The sequence below is a fragment of the Salvelinus alpinus genome, chromosome 16, assembly GCF_045679555.1.
Source record: "Salvelinus alpinus chromosome 16, SLU_Salpinus.1, whole genome shotgun sequence".
NCBI classification, from domain to species: Eukaryota; Metazoa; Chordata; class Actinopteri; order Salmoniformes; family Salmonidae; genus Salvelinus; species Salvelinus alpinus.
The window spans coordinates 32,731,944-32,759,166 of NC_092101.1; the positions used below are offsets into that span (position 1 = coordinate 32,731,944).

General features: G+C 44.6%; 1 protein-coding gene across 1 annotated transcript in view; it reads right to left on the reverse strand.

The window, feature by feature from the left end:
• The window catches only part of LOC139541368 (glomulin-like), a 103,051-nt gene extending 87,716 nt beyond the window's left edge, over positions 1–15,335 (reverse strand). The window contains exons 1-2 of the mRNA XM_071345954.1: positions 15,154–15,335; positions 14,840–14,968 (exon numbers count right to left, since the gene is read on the reverse strand). Coding sequence (XP_071202055.1) covers positions 14,840–14,968; positions 15,154–15,189 — 165 coding nt within the window. The 5' untranslated portion in view covers positions 15,190–15,335. The remainder of the gene's footprint in view (positions 1–14,839; positions 14,969–15,153) is intronic.
• Positions 15,336–27,223: the final 11,888 nt, after the last annotated feature.

Here is a 27,223-nt window from a genome sequence, read left to right on the forward strand (position 1 = left end):
TTACTCCATGATGTCCTAGCGAGGTAGCTATAGACCCTTGAATAACTCCATGACGTCCTAGCGAGGTAGCTATAGACCCTTGAATCACTCCATGACGTCCTAGCGAGGTAGCTATAGACCCTGTTATGACTCCATGACATCCTAGCGAGGTAGCTGTAGACCCTGTTATGACTCCATGATGTCCTAGCGAGGTAGCTGTAGACCCTGTTATTACTCCATGATGTCCTAGCGAGGTAGCTATAGACCCTGTTATGACTCCATAAAGTCCTAGCGAGGTAGCTATAGACCCTGTTATGACTCCATGATTTCCTAGCGAGGTAGCTGTAGACCCTGTTATTACTCCATGATGTCCTAGCGAGGTAGCTGTAGACCCTGTTATTACTCCATGATTTCCTAGCGAGGTAGCTATAGACCCTGTTATTACTCCATGATGTCCTAGTGAGGTAGCTGTAGACCCTGTTATTACTCCATGATGTCCTAGCGAGGTAGCTATAGACCCTGTTATGACTCCATGACATCCTAGCGAGGTATCTATAGACCCTTGTATGACTCCATGATGTCCTAGTGAGGTAGCTATATACCCTGTTATGACTCCATGATGTCCTAGCGAGGTAGCTATAGACCCTGTTATGACTCCATGATGTCCTAGCGAGGTAGCTGTAGACCCTGTTATTACTCCATGATGTCCTAGCGAGGTAGCTGTAGACCCTGTTATTACTCCATGATGTCCTAGCGAGGTAGCTATAGACCCTGTTATGACTCCATGATGTCCTAGCGAGGTAGCTGTAGACCCTGTTATTACTCCATGATGTCCTAGCGAGGTAGCTATAGATCCTGTTATGACTCCATGACATCCTAGCGAGATAGCTATAGACCCTTGTATGACTCCATGATGTCCTAGTGAGGTAGTTATATACCCTGTTTTGACTCCATATGTCCTAGCGAGGTAGCTATAGACCCTTGAATCACTCCATGACGTCCTAGCGAGGTAGCTATAGACTGTTGTATGACTCCATGATGTGCTAGAAAGGTAGCTATGGACCCTGTTATTACTCCATGATTTTCTAAAGATCTAGCTATGGATCCTTTTATGACTCCATGATGTCCTAGCGAGGTAGCTATAGACCCTGTTATGACTCCATGATGTCCTAGTGAGGTAGCTATAGACCCGTGTATGACTCCATGATGTCCTAGCGAGGTAGCTGTAGACCCTGTTATTACTCCATGATGTCCTAGCGAGGTAGCTGTAGACCCTGTTATAACTCCATGATGTCCTAGCGTGGTAGCTATAGACCCGTGTATGACTCCATGATGTCCTAGTGAGGTAGCTATAGACCCTGTTATTACTCCATGATGTCCTAGCGAGGTAGCTGTAGACCCTGTTATTACTCCATGATGTCCTAGCGAGGTAGCTATAGACCCTTGAATAACTCCATGACGTCCTAGCGAGGTAGCTATAGACCCTTGAATCACTCCATGACGTCCTAGCGAGGTAGCTATAGACCCTGTTATGACTCCATGACATCCTAGCGAGGTAGCTGTAGACCCTGTTATGACTCCATGATGTCCTAGCGAGGTAGCTGTAGACCCTGTTATTACTCCATGATGTCCTAGCGAGGTAGCTATAGACCCTGTTATGACTCCATAAAGTCCTAGCGAGGTAGCTATAGACCCTGTTATGACTCCATGATTTCCTAGCGAGGTAGCTGTAGACCCTGTTATTACTCCATGATGTCCTAGCGAGGTAGCTGTAGACCCTGTTATTACTCCATGATTTCCTAGCGAGGTAGCTATAGACCCTGTTATTACTCCATGATGTCCTAGTGAGGTAGCTGTAGACCCTGTTATTACTCCATGATGTCCTAGCGAGGTAGCTATAGACCCTGTTATGACTCCATGACATCCTAGCGAGGTATCTATAGACCCTTGTATGACTCCATGATGTCCTAGTGAGGTAGCTATATACCCTGTTATGACTCCATGATGTCCTAGCGAGGTAGCTATAGACCCTGTTATGACTCCATGATGTCCTAGCGAGGTAGCTGTAGACCCTGTTATTACTCCATGATGTCCTAGCGAGGTAGCTGTAGACCCTGTTATTACTCCATGATGTCCTAGCGAGGTAGCTATAGACCCTGTTATGACTCCATGATGTCCTAGCGAGGTAGCTGTAGACCCTGTTATTACTCCATGATGTCCTAGCGAGGTAGCTATAGATCCTGTTATGACTCCATGACATCCTAGCGAGATAGCTATAGACCCTTGTATGACTCCATGATGTCCTAGTGAGGTAGTTATATACCCTGTTTTGACTCCATATGTCCTAGCGAGGTAGCTATAGACCCTTGAATCACTCCATGACGTCCTAGCGAGGTAGCTATAGACTGTTGTATGACTCCATGATGTGCTAGAAAGGTAGCTATGGACCCTGTTATTACTCCATGATTTTCTAAAGATCTAGCTATGGATCCTTTTATGACTCCATGATGTCCTAGCGAGGTAGCTATAGACCCTGTTATGACTCCATGATGTCCTAGTGAGGTAGCTATAGACCCGTGTATGACTCCATGATGTCCTAGCGAGGTAGCTGTAGACCCTGTTATTACTCCATGATGTCCTAGCGAGGTAGCTGTAGACCCTGTTATAACTCCATGATGTCCTAGCGTGGTAGCTATAGACCCGTGTATGACTCCATGATGTCCTAGTGAGGTAGCTATAGACCCTGTTATTACTCCATGATGTCCTAGTGAGGTAGCTATAGACCCTGTTATGACTCCATGATGTCCTAGCGAGGTAGCTGTAGACCCTGTTATTACTCCATGATGTCCTAGCGAGGTAGCTGTCGACCCTGTTATTACTCCATGATGTCCTAGCGAGGTAGCTGTCGACCCTGTTATTACTCCATGATGTCCTAGCGAGGTAGCTATAGACCCTGTTATGACTCCATGATGTCCTAGCGAGGTAGCTGTCGACCCTGTTATTACTCCATGATGTCCTAGCGAGGTAGCTATAGACCCTGTTATGACTCCATGATGTCCTAGCGAGGTAGCTGTAGACCCTGTTATTACTCCATGATGTCCTAGCGAGGTAGCTGTAGACCCTGTTATGACTCCATGACGTCCTAGCGAGGTAGCTATAGACCCGTGTATGACTCCATGATGTCCTAGTGAGGTAGCTATAGACCCTGTTATGACTCCATGATGTCCTAGTGAGGTAGCTATAGACCCTGTTATGACTCCATGATGTCCTAGTGAGGTAGCTATAGACCCTGTTATGACTCCATGATGTCCTAGCGAGGTAGCTATAGACCCTGTTATGACTACATGATGTCCTAGTGAGGTAGCTATAGACCCGTGTATGACTCCATGATGTCCTAGCGAGGTAGCTGTAGACCCTGTTATTACTCCATGATGTCCTAGCGAGGTAGCTGTAGACCCTGTTATAACTCCATGATGTCCTAGCTTGGTAGCTATAGACCCGTGTATGACTCCATGATGTCCTAGTGAGGTAGCTATAGACCCTGTTATGACTCCATGATGTCCTAGCGAGGTAGCTATGGACCCTGTTATGACTCCATGATGTCCTAGCGAGGTAGCTTTAGACCCTGTTATTACTCCATGATGTCCTAGCGAGGTAGCTGTCGACCCTGTTATTACTCCATGATGTCCTAGCGAGGTAGCTGTCGACCCTGTTATTACTCCATGATGTCCTAGCGAGGTAGCTATAGACCCTGTTATGACTCCATGATGTCCTAGCGAGGTAGCTGTCGACCCTGTTATTACTCCATGATGTCCTAGCGAGGTAGCTATAGACCCTGTTATGACTCCATGATGTCCTAGCGAGGTAGCTGTAGACCCTGTTATTACTCCATGATGTCCTAGCGAGGTAGCTATATACCCTGTTATGACTCCATGATGTCCTAGCGAGGTAGCTATAGATCCTGTTATGACTCCATGACATCCTAGCGAGGTAGCTATAGACCCTTGAATGACTCCATGATGTCCTAGCGAGGTAGCTATAGACCCTGTTATGACTCCATGATGTCCTAGCGAGGAACCTATAGACCCTGTTATGACTCCATGATGTCCTAGCGAGTTAGCTATAGATCCTGTTATGACTCCATATGTCCTAGTGAGGTAGCTACAGACCCTTGTCTGATTCCATGAAGTCCTAGCGAGGTACCTATAGACCCTTGTATGACTCCATGATGTCCTAGTGAGGTAAGTAAGACCCTGTTATGACTCCATGATGTCCTAGCGAGGTAGCTATAGATCCTGTTATGACTCCATGATGTCCTAGCGAGGAACCTATAGACCCTGTTATGACTCCATGATGTCCTAGCGCGGTAGCTATAGACACTTGTTTGACTCCATGATGTTCTAGTGAGGTAGCTGTAGACCCTGTTATTACTCCATGATGTCCTAGCGAGGTAGCTGTAGACCCTGTTATTACTCCATGATGTCCTAGCGAGGTAGCTGTAGACCCTGTTATTACTCCATGATGTCCTAGCGAGGTAGCTATAGACCCTTGAATAACTCCATGACGTCCTAGCGAGGTAGCTATAGACCCTTGAATCACTCCATGACGTCCTAGCGAGGTAGCTATAGACCCTGTTATGACTCCATGACATCCTATCGAGGTAGCTGTAGACCCTGTTATGACTCCATGATGTCCTAGCGAGGTAGCTATAGACCCTGTTATGACTCCATGATTTCCTAGCGAGGTAGCTGTAGACCCTGTTATTACTCCATGATGTCCTAGCGAGGTAGCTGTAGACCCTGTTATTACTCCATGATTTCCTAGCGAGGTAGCTATAGACCCTGTTATTACTCCATGATGTCCTAGTGAGGTAGCTGTAGACCCTGTTATTACTCCATGATGTCCTAGCGAGGTAGCTATAGACCCTGTTATGACTCCATGACATCCTAGCGAGGTATCTATAGACCCTTGTATGACTCCATGATGTCCTAGTGAGGTAGCTATATACCCTGTTATGACTCCATGATGTCCTAGCGAGGTAGCTATAGACCCTGTTATGACTCCATGATGTCCTAGCGAGGTAGCTGTAGACCCTGTTATTACTCCATGATGTCCTAGCGAGGTAGCTGTAGACCCTGTTATTACTCCATGATGTCCTAGCGAGGTAGCTATAGACCCTGTTATGACTCCATGATGTCCCAGCGAGGTAGCTGTAGACCCTGTTATTACTCCATGATGTCCTAGCGAGGTAGCTATAGATCCTGTTATGACTCCATGACATCCTAGCGAGATAGCTATAGACCCTTGTATGACTCCATGATGTCCTAGTGAGGTAGTTATATACCCTGTTTTGACTCCATGACATCCTAGCGAGGTAGCTATAGACCCTTGAATCACTCCATGACGTCCTAGCGAGGTAGCTATAGACTGTTGTATGACTCCATGATGTGCTAGAAAGGTAGCTATGGACCCTGTTATTACTCCATGATTTTCTAAAGATCTAGCTATGGATCCTTTTATGACTCCATGATGTCCTAGCGAGGTAGCTATAGACCCTGTTATGACTCCATGATGTCCTAGTGAGGTAGCTATAGACCCGTGTATGACTCCATGATGTCCTAGCGAGGTAGCTGTAGACCCTGTTATAACTCCATGATGTCCTAGCGTGGTAGCTATAGACCCGTGTATGACTCCATGATGTCCTAGTGAGGTAGCTATAGACCCTGTTATGACTCCATGATGTCCTAGCGAGGTAGCTATGGACCCTGTTATGACTCCATGATGTCCTAGCGAGGTAGCTATAGACCCTGTTATGACTTCATAAAGTCCTAGCGAGGTAGCTATAGACCCTGTTATGACTCCATGATGTCCTAGCGAGGTAGCTGTAGACCCTGTTATGACTCCATGACGTCCTAGCGAGGTAGCTATAGACCCTTGTATGACTCCATGACATCCTAGTGAGGTAGCTGTAGACCCTGTTATTACTCCATGATGTCCTAGTGAGGTAGCTATAGACCCTGTTATGACTCCATGACATCCTAGTGAGGTAGCTGTAGACCCTGTTATTACTCCATGATGTCCTAGTGAGGTAGCTATAGACCCTGTTATGACTCCATGACATCCTAGTGAGGTAGCTATAGACCCTGTTATGACTCCATGACGTCCTAGTGAGGTAGCTATAGACCCGTGTATGACTCCATGATGTCCTAGCGAGGTAGCTGTAGACCCTGTTATTACTCCATGATGTCCTAGCGAGGTAGCTATAGACCCTGTTATGACTCCATGATGTCCTAGCGAGGTAGCTATAGACCCGTGTATGACTCCATGATGTCCTAGCGAGGTAGCTGTAGACCCTGTTATTACTCCATGATGTCCTAGCGAGGTAGCTATAGACCCTTGAATCACTCCATGACGTCCTAGCGAGGTAGCTATAGACCCTGTTATGACTCCATGATGTCCTAGTGAGGTAGCTATAGACCCTGTTATGACTCCATGATGTCCTAGCGAGGTAGCTATAGACCCTGTTATGACTCCATGATGTCCTAGCGAGGTAGCTGTAGACCCTGTTATGACTCCATGATGTCCTAGCGAGGTAGCTGTAGACCCTGTTATGACTCCATGATGTCCTAGCGAGGTAGCTGTAGACCCTGTTATGACTCCATGACGTCCTAGCGAGGTAGCTATAGACCCGTGTATGACTCCATGATGTCCTAGCGAGGTAGCTGTAGACCCTGTTATGACTCCATGATGTCCTATCGAGGTAGCTGTAGACCCTGTTATTTCTCCATGATGTCCTAGCGAGGTAGCTATAGACCCTGTTATGACTCCATGATGTCCTAGCGAGGTAGCTGTAGACCCTGTTATTACTCCATGATGTCCTAGCGAGGTAGCTGTAGACCCTGTTATGACTCCATGACGTCCTAGCGAGGTAGCTATAGACCCGTGTATGACTCCATGATGTCCTAGTGAGGTAGCTATAGACCCTGTTATGACTCCATGATGTCCTAGTGAGGTAGCTATAGACCCTGTTATGACTCCATGATGTCCTAGTGAGGTAGCTATAGACCCTGTTATGACTCCATGATGTCCTAGCGAGGTAGCTATAGACCCTGTTATGACTCCATGATGTCCTAGTGAGGTAGCTATAGACCCGTGTATGACTCCATGATGTCCTAGCGAGGTAGCTGTAGACCCTGTTATTACTCCATGATGTCCTAGCGAGGTAGCTGTAGACCCTGTTATAACTCCATGATGTCCTAGCGTGGTAGCTATAGACCCGTGTATGACTCCATGATGTCCTAGTGAGGTAGCTATAGACCCTGTTATGACTCCATGATGTCCTAGCGAGGTAGCTATGGACCCTGTTATGACTCCATGATGTCCTAGCGAGGTAGCTGTAGACCCTGTTATTACTCCATGATGTCCTAGCGAGGTAGCTGTCGACCCTGTTATTACTCCATGATGTCCTAGCGAGGTAGCTGTCGACCCTGTTATTACTCCATGATGTCCTAGCGAGGTAGCTATAGACCCTGTTATGACTCCATGATGTCCTAGCGAGGTAGCTGTCGACCCTGTTATTACTCCATGATGTCCTAGCGAGGTAGCTATAGACCCTGTTATGACTCCATGATGTCCTAGCGAGGTAGCTGTAGACCCTGTTATTACTCCATGATGTCCTAGCGAGGTAGCTATATACCCTGTTATGACTCCATGATGTCCTAGCGAGGTAGCTATAGATCCTGTTATGACTCCATGACATCCTAGCGAGGTAGCTATAGACCCTTGAATGACTCCATGATGTCCTAGCGAGGTAGCTATAGACCCTGTTATGACTCCATGATGTCCTAGCGAGGAACCTATAGACCCTGTTATGACTCCATGATGTCCTAGCGAGTTAGCTATAGATCCTGTTATGACTCCATATGTCCTAGTGAGGTAGCTACAGACCCTTGTCTGATTCCATGAAGTCCTAGCGAGGTACCTATAGACCCTTGTATGACTCCATGATGTCCTAGTGAGGTAAGTAAGACCCTGTTATGACTCCATGATGTCCTAGCGAGGTAGCTATAGATCCTGTTATGACTCCATGATGTCCTAGCGAGGAACCTATAGACCCTGTTATGACTCCATGATGTCCTAGCGCGGTAGCTATAGACACTTGTTTGACTCCATGATGTTCTAGTGAGGTAGCTGTAGACCCTGTTATTACTCCATGATGTCCTAGCGAGGTAGCTGTAGACCCTGTTATTACTCCATGATGTCCTAGCGAGGTAGCTGTAGACCCTGTTATTACTCCATGATGTCCTAGCGAGGTAGCTATAGACCCTTGAATAACTCCATGACGTCCTAGCGAGGTAGCTATAGACCCTTGAATCACTCCATGACGTCCTAGCGAGGTAGCTATAGACCCTGTTATGACTCCATGACATCCTAGCGAGGTAGCTGTAGACCCTGTTATGACTCCATGATGTCCTAGCGAGGTAGCTGTAGACCCTGTTATTACTCCATGATGTCCTAGCGAGGTAGCTATAGACCCTGTTATGACTCCATGATTTCCTAGCGAGGTAGCTGTAGACCCTGTTATTACTCCATGATGTCCTAGCGAGGTAGCTGTAGACCCTGTTATTACTCCATGATTTCCTAGCGAGGTAGCTATAGACCCTGTTATTACTCCATGATGTCCTAGTGAGGTAGCTGTAGACCCTGTTATTACTCCATGATGTCCTAGCGAGGTAGCTATAGACCCTGTTATGACTCCATGACATCCTAGCGAGGTATCTATAGACCCTTGTATGACTCCATGATGTCCTAGTGAGGTAGCTATATACCCTGTTATGACTCCATGATGTCCTAGCGAGGTAGCTATAGACCCTGTTATGACTCCATGATGTCCTAGCGAGGTAGCTGTAGACCCTGTTATTACTCCATGATGTCCTAGCGAGGTAGCTGTAGACCCTGTTATTACTCCATGATGTCCTAGCGAGGTAGCTATAGACCCTGTTATGACTCCATGATGTCCTAGCAAGGTAGCTGTAGACCCTGTTATTACTCCATGATGTCCTAGCGAGGTAGCTATAGATCCTGTTATGACTCCATGACATCCTAGCGAGATAGCTATAGACCCTTGTATGACTCCATGATGTCCTAGTGAGGTAGTTATATACCCTGTTTTGACTCCATATGTCCTAGCGAGGTAGCTATAGACCCTTGAATCACTCCATGACGTCCTAGCGAGGTAGCTATAGACTGTTGTATGACTCCATGATGTGCTAGAAAGGTAGCTATGGACCCTGTTATTACTCCATGATTTTCTAAAGATCTAGCTATGGATCCTTTTATGACTCCATGATGTCCTAGCGAGGTAGCTATAGACCCTGTTATGACTCCATGATGTCCTAGTGAGGTAGCTATAGACCCGTGTATGACTCCATGATGTCCTAGCGAGGTAGCTGTAGACCCTGTTATTACTCCATGATGTCCTAGCGAGGTAGCTGTAGACCCTGTTATAACTCCATGATGTCCTAGCGTGGTAGCTATAGACCCGTGTATGACTCCATGATGTCCTAGTGAGGTAGCTATAGACCCTGTTATGACTCCATGATGTCCTAGCGAGGTAGCTATGGACCCTGTTATGACTCCATGATGTCCTAGCGAGGTAGCTGTAGACCCTGTTATTACTCCATGATGTCCTAGCGAGGTAGCTGTCGACCCTGTTATTACTCCATGATGTCCTAGCGAAGTAGCTGTAGACCCTGTTATTACTCCATGATGTCCTAGCGAGGTAGCTGTAGACCCTGTTATTACTCCATGATGTCCTAGCGAGGTAGCTATAGACCCTTGAATAACTCCATGACGTCCTAGCGAGGTAGCTATAGACCCTTGAATCACTCCATGACGTCCTAGCGAGGTAGCTATAGACCCTGTTATGACTCCATGACATCCTAGCGAGGTAGCTGTAGACCCTGTTATGACTCCATGATGTCCTAGCGAGGTAGCTGTAGACCCTGTTATTACTCCATGATGTCCTAGCGAGGTAGCTATAGACCCTGTTATGACTCCATAAAGTCCTAGCGAGGTAGCTATGGACCCTGTTATGACTCCATGATTTCCTAGCGAGGTAGCTGTAGACCCTGTTATTACTCCATGATGTCCTAGCGAGGTAGCTGTAGACCCTGTTATTACTCCATGATTTCCTAGCGAGGTAGCTATAGACCCTGTTATTACTCCATGATGTCCTAGTGAGGTAGCTGTAGACCCTGTTATTACTCCATGATGTCCTAGCGAGGTAGCTATAGACCCTGTTATGACTCCATGACATCCTAGCGAGGTATCTATAGACCCTTGTATGACTCCATGATGTCCTAGTGAGGTAGCTATATACCCTGTTATGACTCCATGATGTCCTAGCGAGGTAGCTATAGACCCTGTTATGACTCCATGATGTCCTAGCGAGGTAGCTGTAGACCCTGTTATTACTCCATGATGTCCTAGCGAGGTAGCTGTAGACCCTGTTATTACTCCATGATGTCCTAGCGAGGTAGCTATAGACCCTGTTATGACTCCATGATGTCCTAGCGAGGTAGCTGTAGACCCTGTTATTACTCCATGATGTCCTAGCGAGGTAGCTATAGATCCTGTTATGACTCCATGACATCCTAGCGAGATAGCTATAGACCCTTGTATGACTCCATGATGTCCTAGTGAGGTAGTTATATACCCTGTTTTGACTCCATATGTCCTAGCGAGGTAGCTATAGACCCTTGAATCACTCCATGACGTCCTAGCGAGGTAGCTATAGACTGTTGTATGACTCCATGATGTGCTAGAAAGGTAGCTATGGACCCTGTTATTACTCCATGATTTTCTAAAGATCTAGCTATGGATCCTTTTATGACTCCATGATGTCCTAGCGAGGTAGCTATAGACCCTGTTATGACTCCATGATGTCCTAGTGAGGTAGCTATAGACCCGTGTATGACTCCATGATGTCCTAGCGAGGTAGCTGTAGACCCTGTTATTACTCCATGATGTCCTAGCGAGGTAGCTGTAGACCCTGTTATAACTCCATGATGTCCTAGCGTGGTAGCTATAGACCCGTGTATGACTCCATGATGTCCTAGTGAGGTAGCTATAGACCCTGTTATGACTCCATGATGTCCTAGCGAGGTAGCTATGGACCCTGTTATGACTCCATGATGTCCTAGCGAGGTAGCTGTAGACCCTGTTATTACTCCATGATGTCCTAGCGAGGTAGCTATAGACCCTGTTATGACTCCATGATGTCCTAGCGAGGTAGCTGTCGACCCTGTTATTACTCCATGATGTCCTAGCGAGGTAGCTATAGACCCTGTTATGACTCCATGATGTCCTAGCGAGGTAGCTGTCGACCCTGTTATTACTCCATGATGTCCTAGCGAGGTAGCTATAGACCCTGTTATGACTCCATGATGTCCTAGCGAGGTAGCTGTAGACCCTGTTATGACTCCATGATGTCCTAGCGAGGTAGCTGTAGACCCTGTTATGACTCCATGATGTCCTAGCGAGGTAGCTATAGATCCTGTTATGACTCCATGACATCCTAGCGAGGTAGCTATAGACCCTTGTATGACTCCATGATGTCCTAGCGAGGTAGCTATAGACCCTGTTATGACTCCATGATGTCCTAGCGAGGAACCTATAGACCCTGTTATGACTCCATGATGTCCTAGCGAGTTAGCTATAGATCCTGTTATGACTCCATATGTCCTAGTGAGGTAGCTACAGACCCTTGTCTGATTCCATGAAGTCCTAGCGAGGTACCTATAGACCCTTGTATGACTCCATGATGTCCTAGTGAGGTAAGTAAGACCCTGTTATGACTCCATGATGTCCTAGCGAGGTAGCTATAGATCCTGTTATGACTCCATGATGTCTTAGCGAGGAACCTATAGACCCTGTTATGACTCCATGATGTCCTAGCGCGGTAGCTATAGACACTTGTTTGACTCCATGATGTTCTAGTGAGGTAGCTGTAGACCCTGTTATTACTCCATGATGTCCTAGCGAGGTAGCTGTAGACCCTGTTATTACTCCATGATGTCCTAGCGAGGTAGCTGTAGACCCTGTTATTACTCCATGATGTCCTAGCGAGGTAGCTATAGACCCTTGAATAACTCCATGACGTCCTAGCGAGGTAGCTATAGACCCTTGAATCACTCCATGACGTCCTAGCGAGGTAGCTATAGACCCTGTTATGACTCCATGACATCCTAGCGAGGTAGCTGTAGACCCTGTTATGACTCCATGATGTCCTAGCGAGGTAGCTGTAGACCCTGTTATTACTCCATGATGTCCTAGCGAGGTAGCTATAGACCCTGTTATGACTCCATAAAGTCCTAGCGAGGTAGCTATAGACCCTGTTATGACTCCATGATTTCCTAGCGAGGTAGCTGTAGACCCTGTTATTACTCCATGATGTCCTAGCGAGGTAGCTGTAGACCCTGTTATTACTCCATGATTTCCTAGCGAGGTAGCTATAGACCCTGTTATTACTCCATGATGTCCTAGTGAGGTAGCTGTAGACCCTGTTATTACTCCATGATGTCCTAGCGAGGTAGCTATAGACCCTGTTATGACTCCATGACATCCTAGCGAGGTATCTATAGACCCTTGTATGACTCCATGATGTCCTAGTGAGGTAGCTATATACCCTGTTATGACTCCATGATGTCCTAGCGAGGTAGCTATAGACCCTGTTATTACTCCATGATGTCCTAGCGAGGTAGCTGTAGACCCTGTTATTACTCCATGATGTCCTAGCGAGGTAGCTATAGACCCTGTTATGACTCCATGATGTCCTAGCGAGGTAGCTATAGACCCTGTTATGACTCCATGATGTCCTAGCGAGGTAGTTATATACCCTGTTTTGACTCCATATGTCCTAGCGAGGTAGCTATAGACCCTTGAATCACTCCATGACGTCCTAGCGAGGTAGCTATAGACTGTTGTATGACTCCATGATGTGCTAGAAAGGTAGCTATGGACCCTGTTATTACTCCATGATTTTCTAAAGATCTAGCTATGGATCCTTTTATGACTCCATGACGTCCTAGCGAGGTAGCTATAGACCCTGTTATTACTCCATGATGTCCTAGCGAGGTAGCTATAGACCCTGTTATTACTCCATGATGTCCTAGCGAGGTAGCTATAGACCCTGTTATGACTCCATGATGTCCTAGCGAGGTAGCTATAGACCCTGTTATGACTCCATGATGTCCTAGTGAGGTAGCTATAGACCCTGTTATGACTCCATGATGTCCTAGCGAGGTAGCTATAGACTGTTGTATGACTCCATGATGTCCTAGCGAGGTAGCTATAGACCCTGTTATGATTCCATGATGTCTTACCGAGGTAGCACTGGACCCTGTTTTGACTCCATATGACCTAGCGAGGTAGCTATAGATCCTAGTATCACTCCATGATGTCCTAGCGAGGTAGCTATAGACCCTTTTATGACTCCAGGACATCCTAGCGAGGTAGTTATAGACCTTTGTCTGACTCCATGATGTCCTAGCAATGTAGCTACGGACCCTGTTATTACTCCATGATATCCTAGCGAGGTAGCTATAAACCCTGTTATTACTCCATGATGTCCTAGCGAGGTAGCTATAGACCCTGTTATGACTCCATGACATCCTATCGAGGTGGCTATAAACCCTGTTATGACTCCATGTCATCCTAGCGAGGTATCTATAGACCCTGTTATGACTCCATGACATCCTATCGAGGTAGCTATAAACCCTGTTATGACTCCATGATATCCTAGCGAGGTAGCTATAAACCCTGTTATGACTCCATGATATCCTAGCGAGGTAGCTATAGACCCTTGTCTGACTCCATGACGTCCTAGCGAGGTATCTATAGACCCTGTTATGACTCCATGTCATCCTAGCGAGGTATCTATAGACCCTGTTATGACTCCATCAAAATTAACTACATTTCCATTCCATGTTTTCTTTTTAAAGTGAATATCCCTTCACTACAGTTAGATAATACTTTTTGTCCAAGTTGAGGTTTTTCTCACAGATTTTTCATTTGTGAGTCAATTCAATATCTTCAACCCATATACCTCCTGAGGCTCTTTTAGCTCCTTAAAGACTTTGAAAAACCACCCTGACACATGCTCCTGTAAGTGTAGGGTTTAGAGCAAAAGAAGGCGTGGAGAGCAGGGACAACCAAGGGCACTTAGAGAAGAGCCTTTCCAAACAGGGTCACCATCACTGGAGCGAGAAATCTGACTGAATATCGGCTGGTTCAGTCCTGACACCTTCAGGTCAACAGCCCAACAACAAGCTCTGGGTAGTGGCAGAGAAGCGATCGTTATTTTATGTATACATCGCAAATGGCACCCTATTGTCTACATAGTGCACTACTTGGGATGCACACTATAGCCTTATGGGCCCTGGTCAAAAGTATTGCATTATGTAGGGAATAGGGTGCCATTTGGGATGCACACTATATGTCTATGGTGGCAATGTAGCAAAGTGGCCTGTACTGTTAGCTGTAGTAGTAGACTTGCTGATGTTGTCACAGAGGAGACTAGAGTGTGCATGTGTCTGTCATCACCATTATCGGCCTCTGGGACTGGAATCTACTACACTACACTGTCAATGTGTAAAAATGTGTCAAACACAAGGTATATTTTACAACAATTTTCACAAATAGAGCAGTGTAAAAGCACCCAATGTCCTCCCGGTTCACTCTGTAACAGTAAGGTGTGATTCTTCTTAGGATATCTTTGAATTGAATTACTCACTTAGCGGCGCATGAGAGGGGTTTTCATTGGAGGGCTTGCGAATGTGATGGCGATCGATGCATTTACCTGGTTCTTCTCATCCTGAATGAAGTCTAGCAGTTGTGTCGTGTCACCCTGATTAATATACGCCAATCCAGCATTCTGGAACAGCTCATGGTCCTCTGGCCTTAAACCATCTTCCACCACGGCTTTTCGCTGTACAGATACAAGATGCCAACTGACACCACTCGCAGAGACAGCTAGTTCAAAGTAATAATTCTGACAATATTATGCATCTGATTAGTCATATTATTGTTGAAAATGTCTTAGCAATGATATTATATTAAGCGTAGCTAGTTCTTATCATTCTTATATGAGCCACTGTTAGCATGTTAGCTTACCCATCTCTGGATGACATCCTGCAGCTGATCAGCCATCCTCGGCGTTTGTCTTGAATAACAATCGTGGAGGGGTCCAAAAAATAAGAGTGTGAATATTCAGAATATAGATGAAATAATGATAATATGAAAATTTCTGCCAAAAATAGGACACCAGATAGTTAGTGTTGCGGTTTGAAATTACTTGTGGTAAAGGTGGACTGTCCAGAGACCTCAGTCAGTAAACCTCTTATCAAGCCCTATGTGCCTGAGCTATAATCGGATTAAAGCAGTGCTACATAGTCACGGCAGACAACAGAACAGTCTGGAAGGCTCTAGCTGAGTCGAGGGAGACTCACTCAATCTTAAACCGCTAGAACTAACTGCATGCTGGTGACCTGGGTTTGTTTTGTTTTGTTTTAATAAACCACAAATGTAGGCTCCTGTAGGGAAGTAAAGTTCATATCTTGTACATCAAATGCATAACAGACTCTGTTACTCTAAGAACCAGTACTGAGCACTGGCCTAAGCTGTATCAGTTTGCTGCCCCAGACAGACAGACAGACAGGAACACACACACACACGGCTGTAGCTAGTTGAGATAAATAGATAGGGCGTTTGAACGGTAGGATTTAGCCAGCGGCTGCTGGTTAGGATAGGTTTGCTCTCTGTATTGGGCCGTGATGAAAGCAAAGCCCTGAACAAAAGCCACAAAGCAAATACACGCAGAGACAGTGTGCTGTGTTGACTCTGATTTAGTCATCTTTAATTGGAGACTGATGATTGTTGTGACGGTTACATGTAGCCTACTGTATGTCAAAGCTGCTTACAACAATATACGGTTGCAAGAAAAATTATGTGAACCCTTTACCTAGATTTCTACATAAATTTGTCATGAAATTTGATCTGATCTTCATCTAAGTTACAACAATAGACCAACACAGTCTACTAAAAACACACAAACTATTATACGTGTTCATGTCTTTATTGAACACACCTTGTAAACACAGTGCAGGGTGGGAAAATGTGAACCCTTGGATTTAATAACTGGTAGACCCTGCTTTGGCAGCAATAACCTCAACCAAACATGTTCTGTAGTTGCGGATCAGACCTGCACAACGGTCAGGAGGAATTTTGGACCATTCCTCTTTACAAAACTGTTTCAGTTCAGCAATATTCTTGGGATGTCAGGTGTGAACCGCTCTCTTGAGGTCATGCCACAGCATCTCAATCGGGTTGAGGTCAGTACTCTGACTGGGCCACTCCAGAAGGCGTATTTTCTTCATTTGATTCATTGGTTCGTTGTCTTGTTGTTGTTTAGTGTTTTACATATCGTAGACTCGTCAACAGAGATGTTAGCATGTTCCAGAGATTTCTGTAAGTCTTTAGCTGACAGTGTAGGATTCTTCTTAACCTCATTGAGCATTTTGCACTGTGCTCTTGCAATCATCTTTGCAGGACGGCCACTCCTAGAGAGAGTAGCAACAGTGCTTAACTTTCTCCATTTATAGACAATTTGTCTTACTGTGGACTGATGAACATCATGGCTTTTATAGATACTTCTGTAACCCTTTCCAGTTTTATGCAAGTCAACAATTCTTAATCTTAGGTCTTCTGAGATCTCTTTTGTTCGAGGCATGATTCACATCAGGCAATGCTTCTTGTGAATAGCAAACTCACATTTTGTGAGTGTTTTTTATAGGGCAGGGCAGCTCTAACCAACATCTCCAATCTCGTCTCATTGATTGTTCTCCAGATTAGCTTTTGGAGAAGTCATTAGCCTAGGGGTTCACATACTTTTTCCAACCTATACTGTGAATGTTTAAAATATGTATTTAATATAGACAAGAAACATACAATAATTGTGTGTTATTTGTTTAAGCAAACTGTGTTTGTCTATCGTTGTGACTTAGATGAAGATCAGATCAAATATTACGACCAATTTATGCAGAAATCCAGGTAATTCCAAAGGGTTCTGTCACGTTCTGACCTTTATTTCCTTTGTTTTGTCTTTACTTAGTATGGTCAGGGCGTGAGTTGGGGTGGGCAGTCTATGTTTGTATTTCTATGTTTTGCTATTTCTGTGTTTGGCCTGATATGGTTCTCAATCAGAGGCAGCTGTCAATCGTTGTCCCTGATTGGGAACCATATTTAGGTAGCCTGTTTTGTGGGTGGTTGTCTTCAGTCTTTGTGTGTCTGCACCAGATAGAACTGTTTCGGTTTTCACGTTTTGTTGTTTTGTATTTTGGAAGTGTTCAATTTATTGTATTTTATTAAACATGATGAACACTAATCACGCTGCGCTTTGGTCCTCTCCTTCTTCCACAGAAGAAAACCGTTACAGGTTCACATACTTTTTCTTGCAACTGTATGAAAAATATCTGGAAAGGAGAGGGGAAAGAGGGAATTTGAAAATAATCAGTTGTAGAGGATAACTTTATAAAAGAAAGTAGCACTTATTTTTCAAGCACTGTACTCACTCGATATCAAAGACAACCACAATGATACATTGGGTCATTCGTTTTCACTATACATTGAGATGATGCAGACTGAGACAGCCAAATACTTATAAATGCAACATACAACAATTTCAAAGATTGTACTGAGTTACAGGAAATCAGTCAATTGAAATAAATGAATTAGGCCCTAATCTATGGATTTCACATGACTGGGAATACAGATATTCATCTGTTGATCAGAGATACCTTTAAAAAAAAAGTAGGGGTGACGATCAGAAAACCAGTCAGTATCTGGTGTGACCACCATTTGCCTCATGCAGCGCAACACATCTCCTTCGCATAGAGTTGATTAGATGGTTCATTGTTGCTTCTGGAATATTGTCCCACTCCTCTTCAATGACTGTGCGAAGTTGCTGGATATTGGCGGGAACTGGAACAGGCTGTCGTACACGTCGATCCAGAGCATCCCAAACATGCTCAATGGGTGACATGTCTGGTTAGTATGCAGGCCATGGAAGAACTGGGAGATTTCAGCTTCCAGGAATTGTGTACAGATCCTTGGGACATGGGGCCGTGCATTATCATGCTGAAACTTGAGGTGATGGAAGCGGATGAATGGCTCGACAATGGGCCCAGGGTGTCTCTGTGTATTCAACTTTCCATCGATAAAATGCAATTGTGTTCATTGTCCGTAGCTTATGGCTGCCCATACCATAACCCCACCGCCACAATGGGGCACTCTGTTCACAATGTTGACATCAGCAAACCACTCACCCACATGATGAAATACATGCTGTCTGCTATCTACTCGGTAAAGTTGAAACCGGGATTCATCTATGAAGAGCACACTTCTCCAGCATGCCAGTGGCCATCGAAGGTGAGCATTTTCCCAATGAATTTGTTTACGACGCCGAACTGCAGTCAGGTCAAGACCCCGGTGAGGACGACCAGTACGCAGATGAGCTTCCGTGAGACGGTTTCTGACAGAAATTCTTTGGTTGTGCAAACCCACAGTTTCATAATCTGTCTGGGTGGCTCGTCTCAGACCACAGCTGAAGAAGCTGGATATGGAGGTCCTGGGCTGGCGTGGTTGCACGTAGTCTGCAGTTGTGAGGCAGGTTGGACGTGCTGCCAAATTCTCTAAAACGACGTTGGAGGCGGCTTAGATGAGAGAAATGAACATTCAAATCTTACCATTCAATTCTCTGGCAACCGCTTTGGTGGACATTACTGCAGTCCGCATGCCAATTGAACGCTCACTCAAAACTTGAGACATCTGTGGCATTGTGTTGTGTGACACAACTGGACATTTTAGAGTGGCCTTTTATTGTCCCAAGCACAAGGTACACTTGTGTAATGATCATGCTGTTTAATCAGCTTCTTGATATGCCACACCTGTCAGGTGGATGGATTATCTTTGTAAAGAAATGCTCACTTACAGGGATGTAAACAAATGTGTGCACCAAATTTGAGAGAAATAAGCTTTTTGTGCATATGGACATTTTCTGGGATCTTTTATTTCAGCTCATGAAACATGGAAGCAACATTTTACATGTTGCGTTGAGAAGTGGAGCCAAATTATGAACTATTTGCATTGAAATGCAATGCAATGCCCAGTATATTGGTGTCTTCACACTCCTGGACACAATAAAGATTGACACTGAAGAATTGTTCTCTTTTCCAAAGGGGAAATCATCTCAACTTCACATCAATATTTTATTGTACCAAAGTAAAAAGCCAGACTCTTTTCAGCTCAATAGAAACCTATGACTAAACTCCACCTGTAGAGGGCACTGTTTTCAAAAAATGTAAACTGGGGTTTCAAGTGGAGCTGAGGGTAAAGCCACAAGGGAGAAATATACAGTACCAATCAAAGTTTGCACACACCTACTCATTCAAGGGTTTTTCTTTATTTTTACAATTTTTTACATTGTAGAATAATAGTGAAGACATCAAAACTATGAAATAACACATGGAATCATGTAGTAACCAAAAAAGTGTCAAACAAATCAAAATATATTTTATATTTGAGATTCTTCAAAGTAGCCAGCCTTTGCCTTGATGACAGCTTTGCACACTCTTGGCATTCTCTCAACCAGCTTCATGAGGTAGTCACCTGGAATGCATTTCAATTAACTTGTTAAAAGTTCATTTGTGGAATTTCTTTCCTTCTTAATGCGTTTGAGCCAATCAGTTGTGTTGTGACAACGTAGGGGTGGTACACAGAAGATAGCTCTATTTGGTAAAATACCAAGTCGATATTACGGCAAGAACAGCTCAAATAAGCATAGAGAAACAACAAGCCATCATTACTTTAAGACATGAAGGTCAGTCAATCCGGGAAAATCTCAAGAACTTTGAAAGTTTCTTCAAGTGCAGTCGCACATATAAAGGTGACACATGGAATACACTGAGACAGACATAAGCAAGATGAGCTGCTGAAAGTTTGTAGTTCTGGTAAAGTGTTGGTTATCCACTTATGTAATAAACTGTAAATATTATTCACCTTATCATTATATCAACCAACTGTGTTATTGGAAACTTTATTGTTGTGACTGTCAAATCATATCATATGGCCTAGTGAAATGCGACAAACAGATTATCTGTCTTGAAAAGTGCCCTGAAACAGTCAAAGGATGGACTAGGTTTGGTTGCCATGGCTATTGCCATGATTGCCACTGTGTAGGCCTACTGTTAGGATTCTTCACAGATGACAATGGACCAGTAGAGGAAAGTGATCCAGGCAGGGTCTCCCTGTGTCTCTGGCAGTGCAGTGACTCTACCATTCCCCCTCTGGCATGGCCTGAAACATTAATGATCACCAGGAGAATGTGATCTGCCTGGCCACCGCAACTCACAGCTCTCCTCCCAACCACCGCCCCACCCAGCTACAGCCTTCTCTTCTCACATCACTGCTTGGAAAGGAGGCCAGTGGATAGGAAGCCTGTGGGCCAGGATGAGCTGTACTGAAAATACAGCACTTTGTGTTGATGATAGACTTTTATTTAGAAAACTATGAATGACATCTGATATATTTACAAAATAGCAGGAAAGTTAATAAGCATAGTCATTTAAGTGTTTTGAAAAATAAAATGTTATTCTGTATTTTTAAGTTATATATTATAGATATAGGCATACATGCTCAAAATGCAGATTGTGATATTACTCACTAATACCTAAATGAAAGATATTTCAGAGTATGTAACTCTGCCACAACTCTGTCTGTCTGTCTGTCACATAGAGGAGATAGGAAGGGGCTGGAAAACGTCTGTGACAGGTCTAATAGATGTTTTAACACTTGAGCGAGCACTTAAACGGATAAAGAGTTTTTTTTCTGAAAGGCTAAAAGCCTCCATCACTTCCAACAAGACAGTGGAACCCCGAACATAGAGTGTCAGCATCTCAAAACACTGGAATTGTGATCCGGCTGTCAAAATTGCTTTGACAGCCGGATCACATGTAACATCTCCAATGCTTCCACCTTGGGGACATGCCGGGGAGACGGGGCTGGTGTGCACTGCACGCCAAAGTTGCCGTGCACACCATAGCAGAGAGAGAGGCCGGTCTTGACTGTAGCCCCTGTCTATGAATCGAGACACACAGTAGATTATTGATCACAGCCAGACAGTGTGTCAGTCTCAGAGACACAGCCGACAGACAGCCGTGTGTCTATCCCTGTCAATTAAAGTCCCCTCTCTGTCTGTATTGATTGGGGAACAACTAAAAACTGGTAATTGTCATCAATATGCCGATTTACAAACAGGTGAGCAGAGCAGAGGCTGGTAGAGGAAGCGCAGTACAGTGACAGTGACAGTCAGTATGGATCTGTTGTTGTGTGTTACCTCCAGCGGCCCCAGACAACAAGCCAACAGGCAGATGCTAGTGTCCAGGTAACAGTGAGGCCTGCTTCATCATCTGGGCTTCCCTGTGCCTTCGGTGCTGTCTACTCTCTACTCTGTGGGATAAAGCAGCATTAAGGCCTGTTGAAAGATGTGGGAAAAAAGGGTCCAGACAACATGCGCACCATGGCACGGTAGCCTTCACCAAAGTACACAGAAATGCGCACAAACACACTGACACACTTAGAGCTGTTTTCTGCTCCCTCACAGCAGCACAGCCCCTCCCTTTAATTGTTTGGTATGGGCCGTATGGGGGGCAAAGCTTTTACAAAATGGGCCCAGGGAAGGTCAGGGTGTTCCCTTGAGAGACCTGGAGCTCCATTAATTCAGTCCACTTGGGATTCTCTCTTTATCCCTGTCAAAACTAGTCCTGCCCTTCAAAACCCTATTCCTAAAACCTACCTTGACAGTGAAACTCACAATTCTTCCTACAGTGAGCTACAAAAGTATTGGGACAGTGACACATTTGTTGTTTTGGCTCTGCACTTTGGATTTGAAATGATACATATTGGATGAACTGTTTAGAAATTACGGCACTTTTTGTACGTATTTTGTGCCCAATAGAAATTAATGGTAGATAATGTATTGTGTCATTTGGAGTCACTTTTATTGTAAATAAGAATAGAATATGTTTCTGAACACTTCTACATTCATGTGGATGCTACCATGATTACGGATAATCCTGAATGAATCGTGAATAATGATGAGTGAGAAAGTTACAGAGGCATTAATATCATACCCGCCCAAAAATGCTTACCTCTGCTGTTATTGTAATGGTGAGAGGTTAGCATGTCTTGGGAGTATGATACACTACATGACCAAAAGTATGGGGACATATTCTTGTCGAACATCTCATTTCAAAATCATTGGCAATAATATGGAGTTGGTCCCACCTTTGCTGCTATAACAGCCTCCACTCTTCTGGGAAGGCTTTCCACTAGATGTTGTAACATTGCTGCGGAGACTTGCTTCCATTCAGCCACAAGAGCATTAGTCAGGTCGGGCAATGATGTTGGACGATTAGGCCTGGCTTGCAGTCAGCGTTCCAATTCATCCCAAAGGTGTTCGATGGGGTTGAGGTCAGGGCTCTGTGCAGGCCTGTCAAGTTCTTCCACACTGCTCTCAACAAACCATGTCTGTATGGACCTCTCTTTGTACACGGGGGCATTGTCATGCTGAAACAGGAAAGGGCCTTCCCCAAACTGTTGCCACAAAGTTGGAAGCACTGAATCGTCTAGAATGTCATTGTATGCTGTAGCGTTAAGATTTCCCTTCGCTGGAACTAAGGGGCCTAGCCCGAACCATGAAAAACAGCCCAGACCATTATTCCTTCTCCACCAACCTTTACAGTTGACTCTATGCATTGGGGCAGGTAGCGTTCTCCTGGCATCCGCTAAACCCAGATTCGTCCGTCGGACTGCCAGATGTTGAAGCGGGATTCATCACTACAGAGAACGCGTTTCCACTGCTCCAGAGCCCAATGGCGGTGAGCTTTACACCATTCCAGCCGACGCTTGGCATTGCGCATGGTGATCTTAGGCTTTTATGCGGCTGCTCGGCCATGGAAACCCATTTCATGAAGCTCCCAACGAACAGTTCTTGTGTTGACGTTGCTTCCGGAGGCAGTTTGGAGTGTTGCAGCCAAGGACAGACAATTTTTACGCGCTATGCTCTTCAGCACTCGGCAGTCCTGTTCTGTGAGCTTGTGTGGCCTACCAATTTGTGGCTAAGCCGTTGTTGCTCCTAGACATTTCGACTTCACAATAACAGCTGCCTTGACAAACTGACTTGTTGGAAAGGTGGCATCCTATGACGGTGCCACTTTGAAAGTCACTGAGCTCTTTAGTAAGGCCATTCTACTGCCAATGTTTGTCTATGGAGAGTTCATGGCTGTGTGCTTGACTTTATACCCCTGTCAGCAACGCGTGTGGCTGAAATAGCCAAATCCACTACTTTGAAGGGGTGTCCACATACTTTTGTATATACAGTGAGGGAAAAAAGTATTTGATCCCCTGCTGATTTTGTTCGTTTGCCCACTGACATTGAAATGATCAGTCTGTAATTTTAATGGTAGGTTTATTTGAACAGTGAGAGACAGAATATCAACAAAAAAATCCAGAAAAACGCATGTCAAAAATGTTATAAATTGATTTAGTGTATAGTGTATCATTATTCACGATTCATTCAGCACCATCTGTAATCATGGTAGCATCCACATTAATGTAGAAGTGTTTAGAAACATATTATATTCTTACACAATAAAAGTGACTCCAAAATGACACAATACATGAATGCATCCAACAAGTTTGTAGAGTCACAATCTTAATGTAATCATTGTTCGCTAGGAATAAGGGATCAAATGCTAAACTTTTGACTACTTTAATTTAAAATGGGGGAAGTATGTACAAAAATAGTGTAATTTCTAAACGGTTTCCCCGAAATGGATGAAAATACCCTAAAATGAAAGCTGACAGTCTGCACTTTAACCTCATAGTCATTGTATTATTTAAAATCCAAAGTGCTGGAGTACAGAGCCAAAACAACAAAATGTGACACTGTCCCAGGACTTTTTGAGCTCACTGTGCCTTCAGACCCCTTGACTTTTTCCACATTTTGTAACTTTACAGCCTTATTCTAAAATGGATAAAATAAAATAAAATCCTCAGCAATCTACACACAATACCCCCTAATGACAAATCAAAAACAATTTTTTTTATTTTTTTGCAAATGTATTTAAAATAAAAAACAAATAGCTTTTTACATAAGCTCAGGTGCATCCTGTTTGCATTTATTATCCTTGAGATGTTATTACAACTTGATTGGAGTCCACCTGTTGTAAATTCAATTGATTGGATATGATTTCGAAAGGCACACACCTGTCTATATAAGGTCCCACAGTTGACAGTGCATGTCAGAGAAAAAACCAGGCCATGAGGTCAAAGGAATTGTCTGTAGAATTGTCCGTAGAGCTCCGAGACAGGATTGTTTCGAGGCACAGATCTGGGGAAGGGTACCAAAACATTTCTGCAGCATTGAAGGTCCCCAAGAACACAGTGGCCTCCATCATTCTTAAACGGAAGAAGGTCTGAACCACCAAGACCCTTCCTAGAGGTGGCTGCCCGGCCAAACTGAGCAACCGGGGGAGAAGGCCCTAGGTCAGGGAGGTGACCAAGAACCGATGGTCACAGACAGAGCTCTAGAGTTCCTCTGTGGAGATGGGAGAACCATCCAGAAGGGCAACCATCTCTGCAGCACTCCACCAATCAGGCCTTTATGGTAGAGTGGCCAGAGGGGAAGCCACTCATCAGTAAAAGGCACATGACAGCCCGCTTGGAGTTTGCCAAAAGACACCTAAAGACTCTCACACCATGAGAAACAAGATTCTCTGGTCTGAAAAAAAACAAGATTGAACTCTTTGGCCTGAATGCCAAGCGTCATGTCTGGAGGAAACCTGGCACCATCCCTACGGTGAAGCATGGTGGTGGCAGCATCATGGTGTGGGGTTGTTTTTCAGCGGCAGGGACTGGGAGACCAGAGATACTTGATGAAAACCTACTCCAGAGCACCCAGGACCTCAGACTGGGGTGAAGGTTCACCTTCCAACAGGACAACAACCCTAAGCACACAGCCAAGGCAACGCAGGAGTGGCTTCGGGACAAGTCTCCGAATGTCCTTGAGTGGCCCAGCCAGAGCCCGGACTTGAACCCGATCTAACATATTTGAAGAGACCTGAAAATAGATGTGCAGCGATGCACCCCACCCAACCTGACAGAGCTTGAGAGGATCTGCAGAGAAGAATGGGAGAAACTCCCCAAATACAGTTGTGCCACGCTAGACTCAATGCTGTAATCGCTGCCAAAGGTGCTTCAACAAAGTACTGAGTAAAGGGTCTGAATACCTATGTAAATGTGATATTTCAGTTTTTTATTTTTAATACATTTGCAAAAATGTATAATAACCAGCTTTTGCTTTGTCATTGTGGGGTATTGTGTGTAGATTGATGAGGGAAAAAAACTATTTAATCAATTTTAGAATAAGGCTGTAACATAACAAAATGTTGAAAAAGTCAAGGGTTCTGAATACTTTCCAAAGACACTGTATATCAGCACAATTTGGGAAGTACAAGAAGGCACTTCCGCCTATACAATTCTAAATAGCTATAAACCTACTGAAGCAGGGAGATTCTTGAGAAAATGTGATCTATGGGTTCATACTTGACTATGGAGAACTTCTCTCCTTTTAGTTGTGCAATAGGAAGAGCCTGTGGTATTCAACAAATTTCCAATTTACTCTGTGGGCAATTTCTACACATTATTTAGGTAATCAGTGCTAAAAAGGAACTACGAATTGAAGAGGAAACTGAGGTTCCTGCTAATTGACTCTGTGGTCAATTACTACACCTCTCCTTTAGGTTACAGTACTCTGAGATTAAATGGGAAACACCATCCAATCAAAGAAGCAAATCAAGACCAGCATATCAGAAGAATATCGGTTTGAAATCAGACGCATCATTCGGGGGGGGTCGGTTTGGGGCAGGCAGGAGTGGTAGCAGAGGCAGTCTGTTAGGGGCCCCTATGAGCCTGCTCCTTCACACTGAGTTGGGCTGGGGTGGCTGGCTGGCTGGTAAATGGTCCACTGTGTGTACGTTCTCTAAGAGGTAAGTAAGGAGAAAGTAAGAAAAAGGGGGAATCTCTCCATGGAGAGATTATACTGTATATACAAATTAAATTCTGTTATAAACACTTTATAACTTAAACAATGTATTACTCATCTATATCACTGTAATTCCTTAATAAATCGCACATCCTAATAAAGAAATTGTTCTTTCAAATTTTTTAATTGTTATTTTCAGGAGATCTTTTCCATCTTTGAGTGTAACCTTGCAGAGCCATGCTGAATCTGTTAGCTGCATGGCCAGGTTACACAACTGTTTATTGTTGTTGTTTCGCCTATTAAATATACATGGCTATACGATAGCAGTGACCTGAGATATGCCTCCTGTCCTGCAACACTGCTTTTGCTCCCCACATGCCTTCAGCTTTCAGCTGCCTTCAGTTCAGCTGCCTTCAGCTGCCTTCAGTTCAGCTGCCTTCAGTTCAGCTGCCTTCAGCTTTCAGCTGCCTTCAGTTCAGCTGCCTTCAGTTTAGCTGCCTTCAGTTCAGCTGCCTTCAGTTCAGCTGCCTTCTGTTCAGCTGCCATCAGTTCAGCTGCCTTCAGTTCAGCTGCCTTCAGCTTTCAGCTGCCTTCAGCTTCCTTCAGTTCAGCTGCCTTCAGTTCAGCTGCCTTCAGCTGCCTTCAGTTCAGCTGCCTTCTGTTCAGCTGCCGTCAGTTCAGCTGCCTTCAGTTCAGCTGCCTTCAGCTTTCAGCTGCCTTCAGTTCAGCTGCCTTCAGTTCAGCTGCCTTCAGCTTTCAGCTGCCTTCAGTTCAGCTGCCTTCAGCTGCCTTCAGTTCAGCTGCTTTCAGTTCAGCTGCCTTCAGTTCAGCTTCCTTCAGCTGTATCACATCCGGCCGTGATTGGGACTCCTATAGTGCGGTGCACAATTGGCCCGGGGTAGGCCGTCATTGTAAAGAATTTGTTCTTAACTGACTTGCCTCGTTAAATAAAGGTTATATATATATTTTTTTTAATGTCAAAGCTGCCTTGGCCTAGTCACAATGACAATATTTGGGAAGGGTTCTTTGATATGACTGCACAACAGTGATTCAATTCACTGGTGTCCATTGCATTGTTTGTTG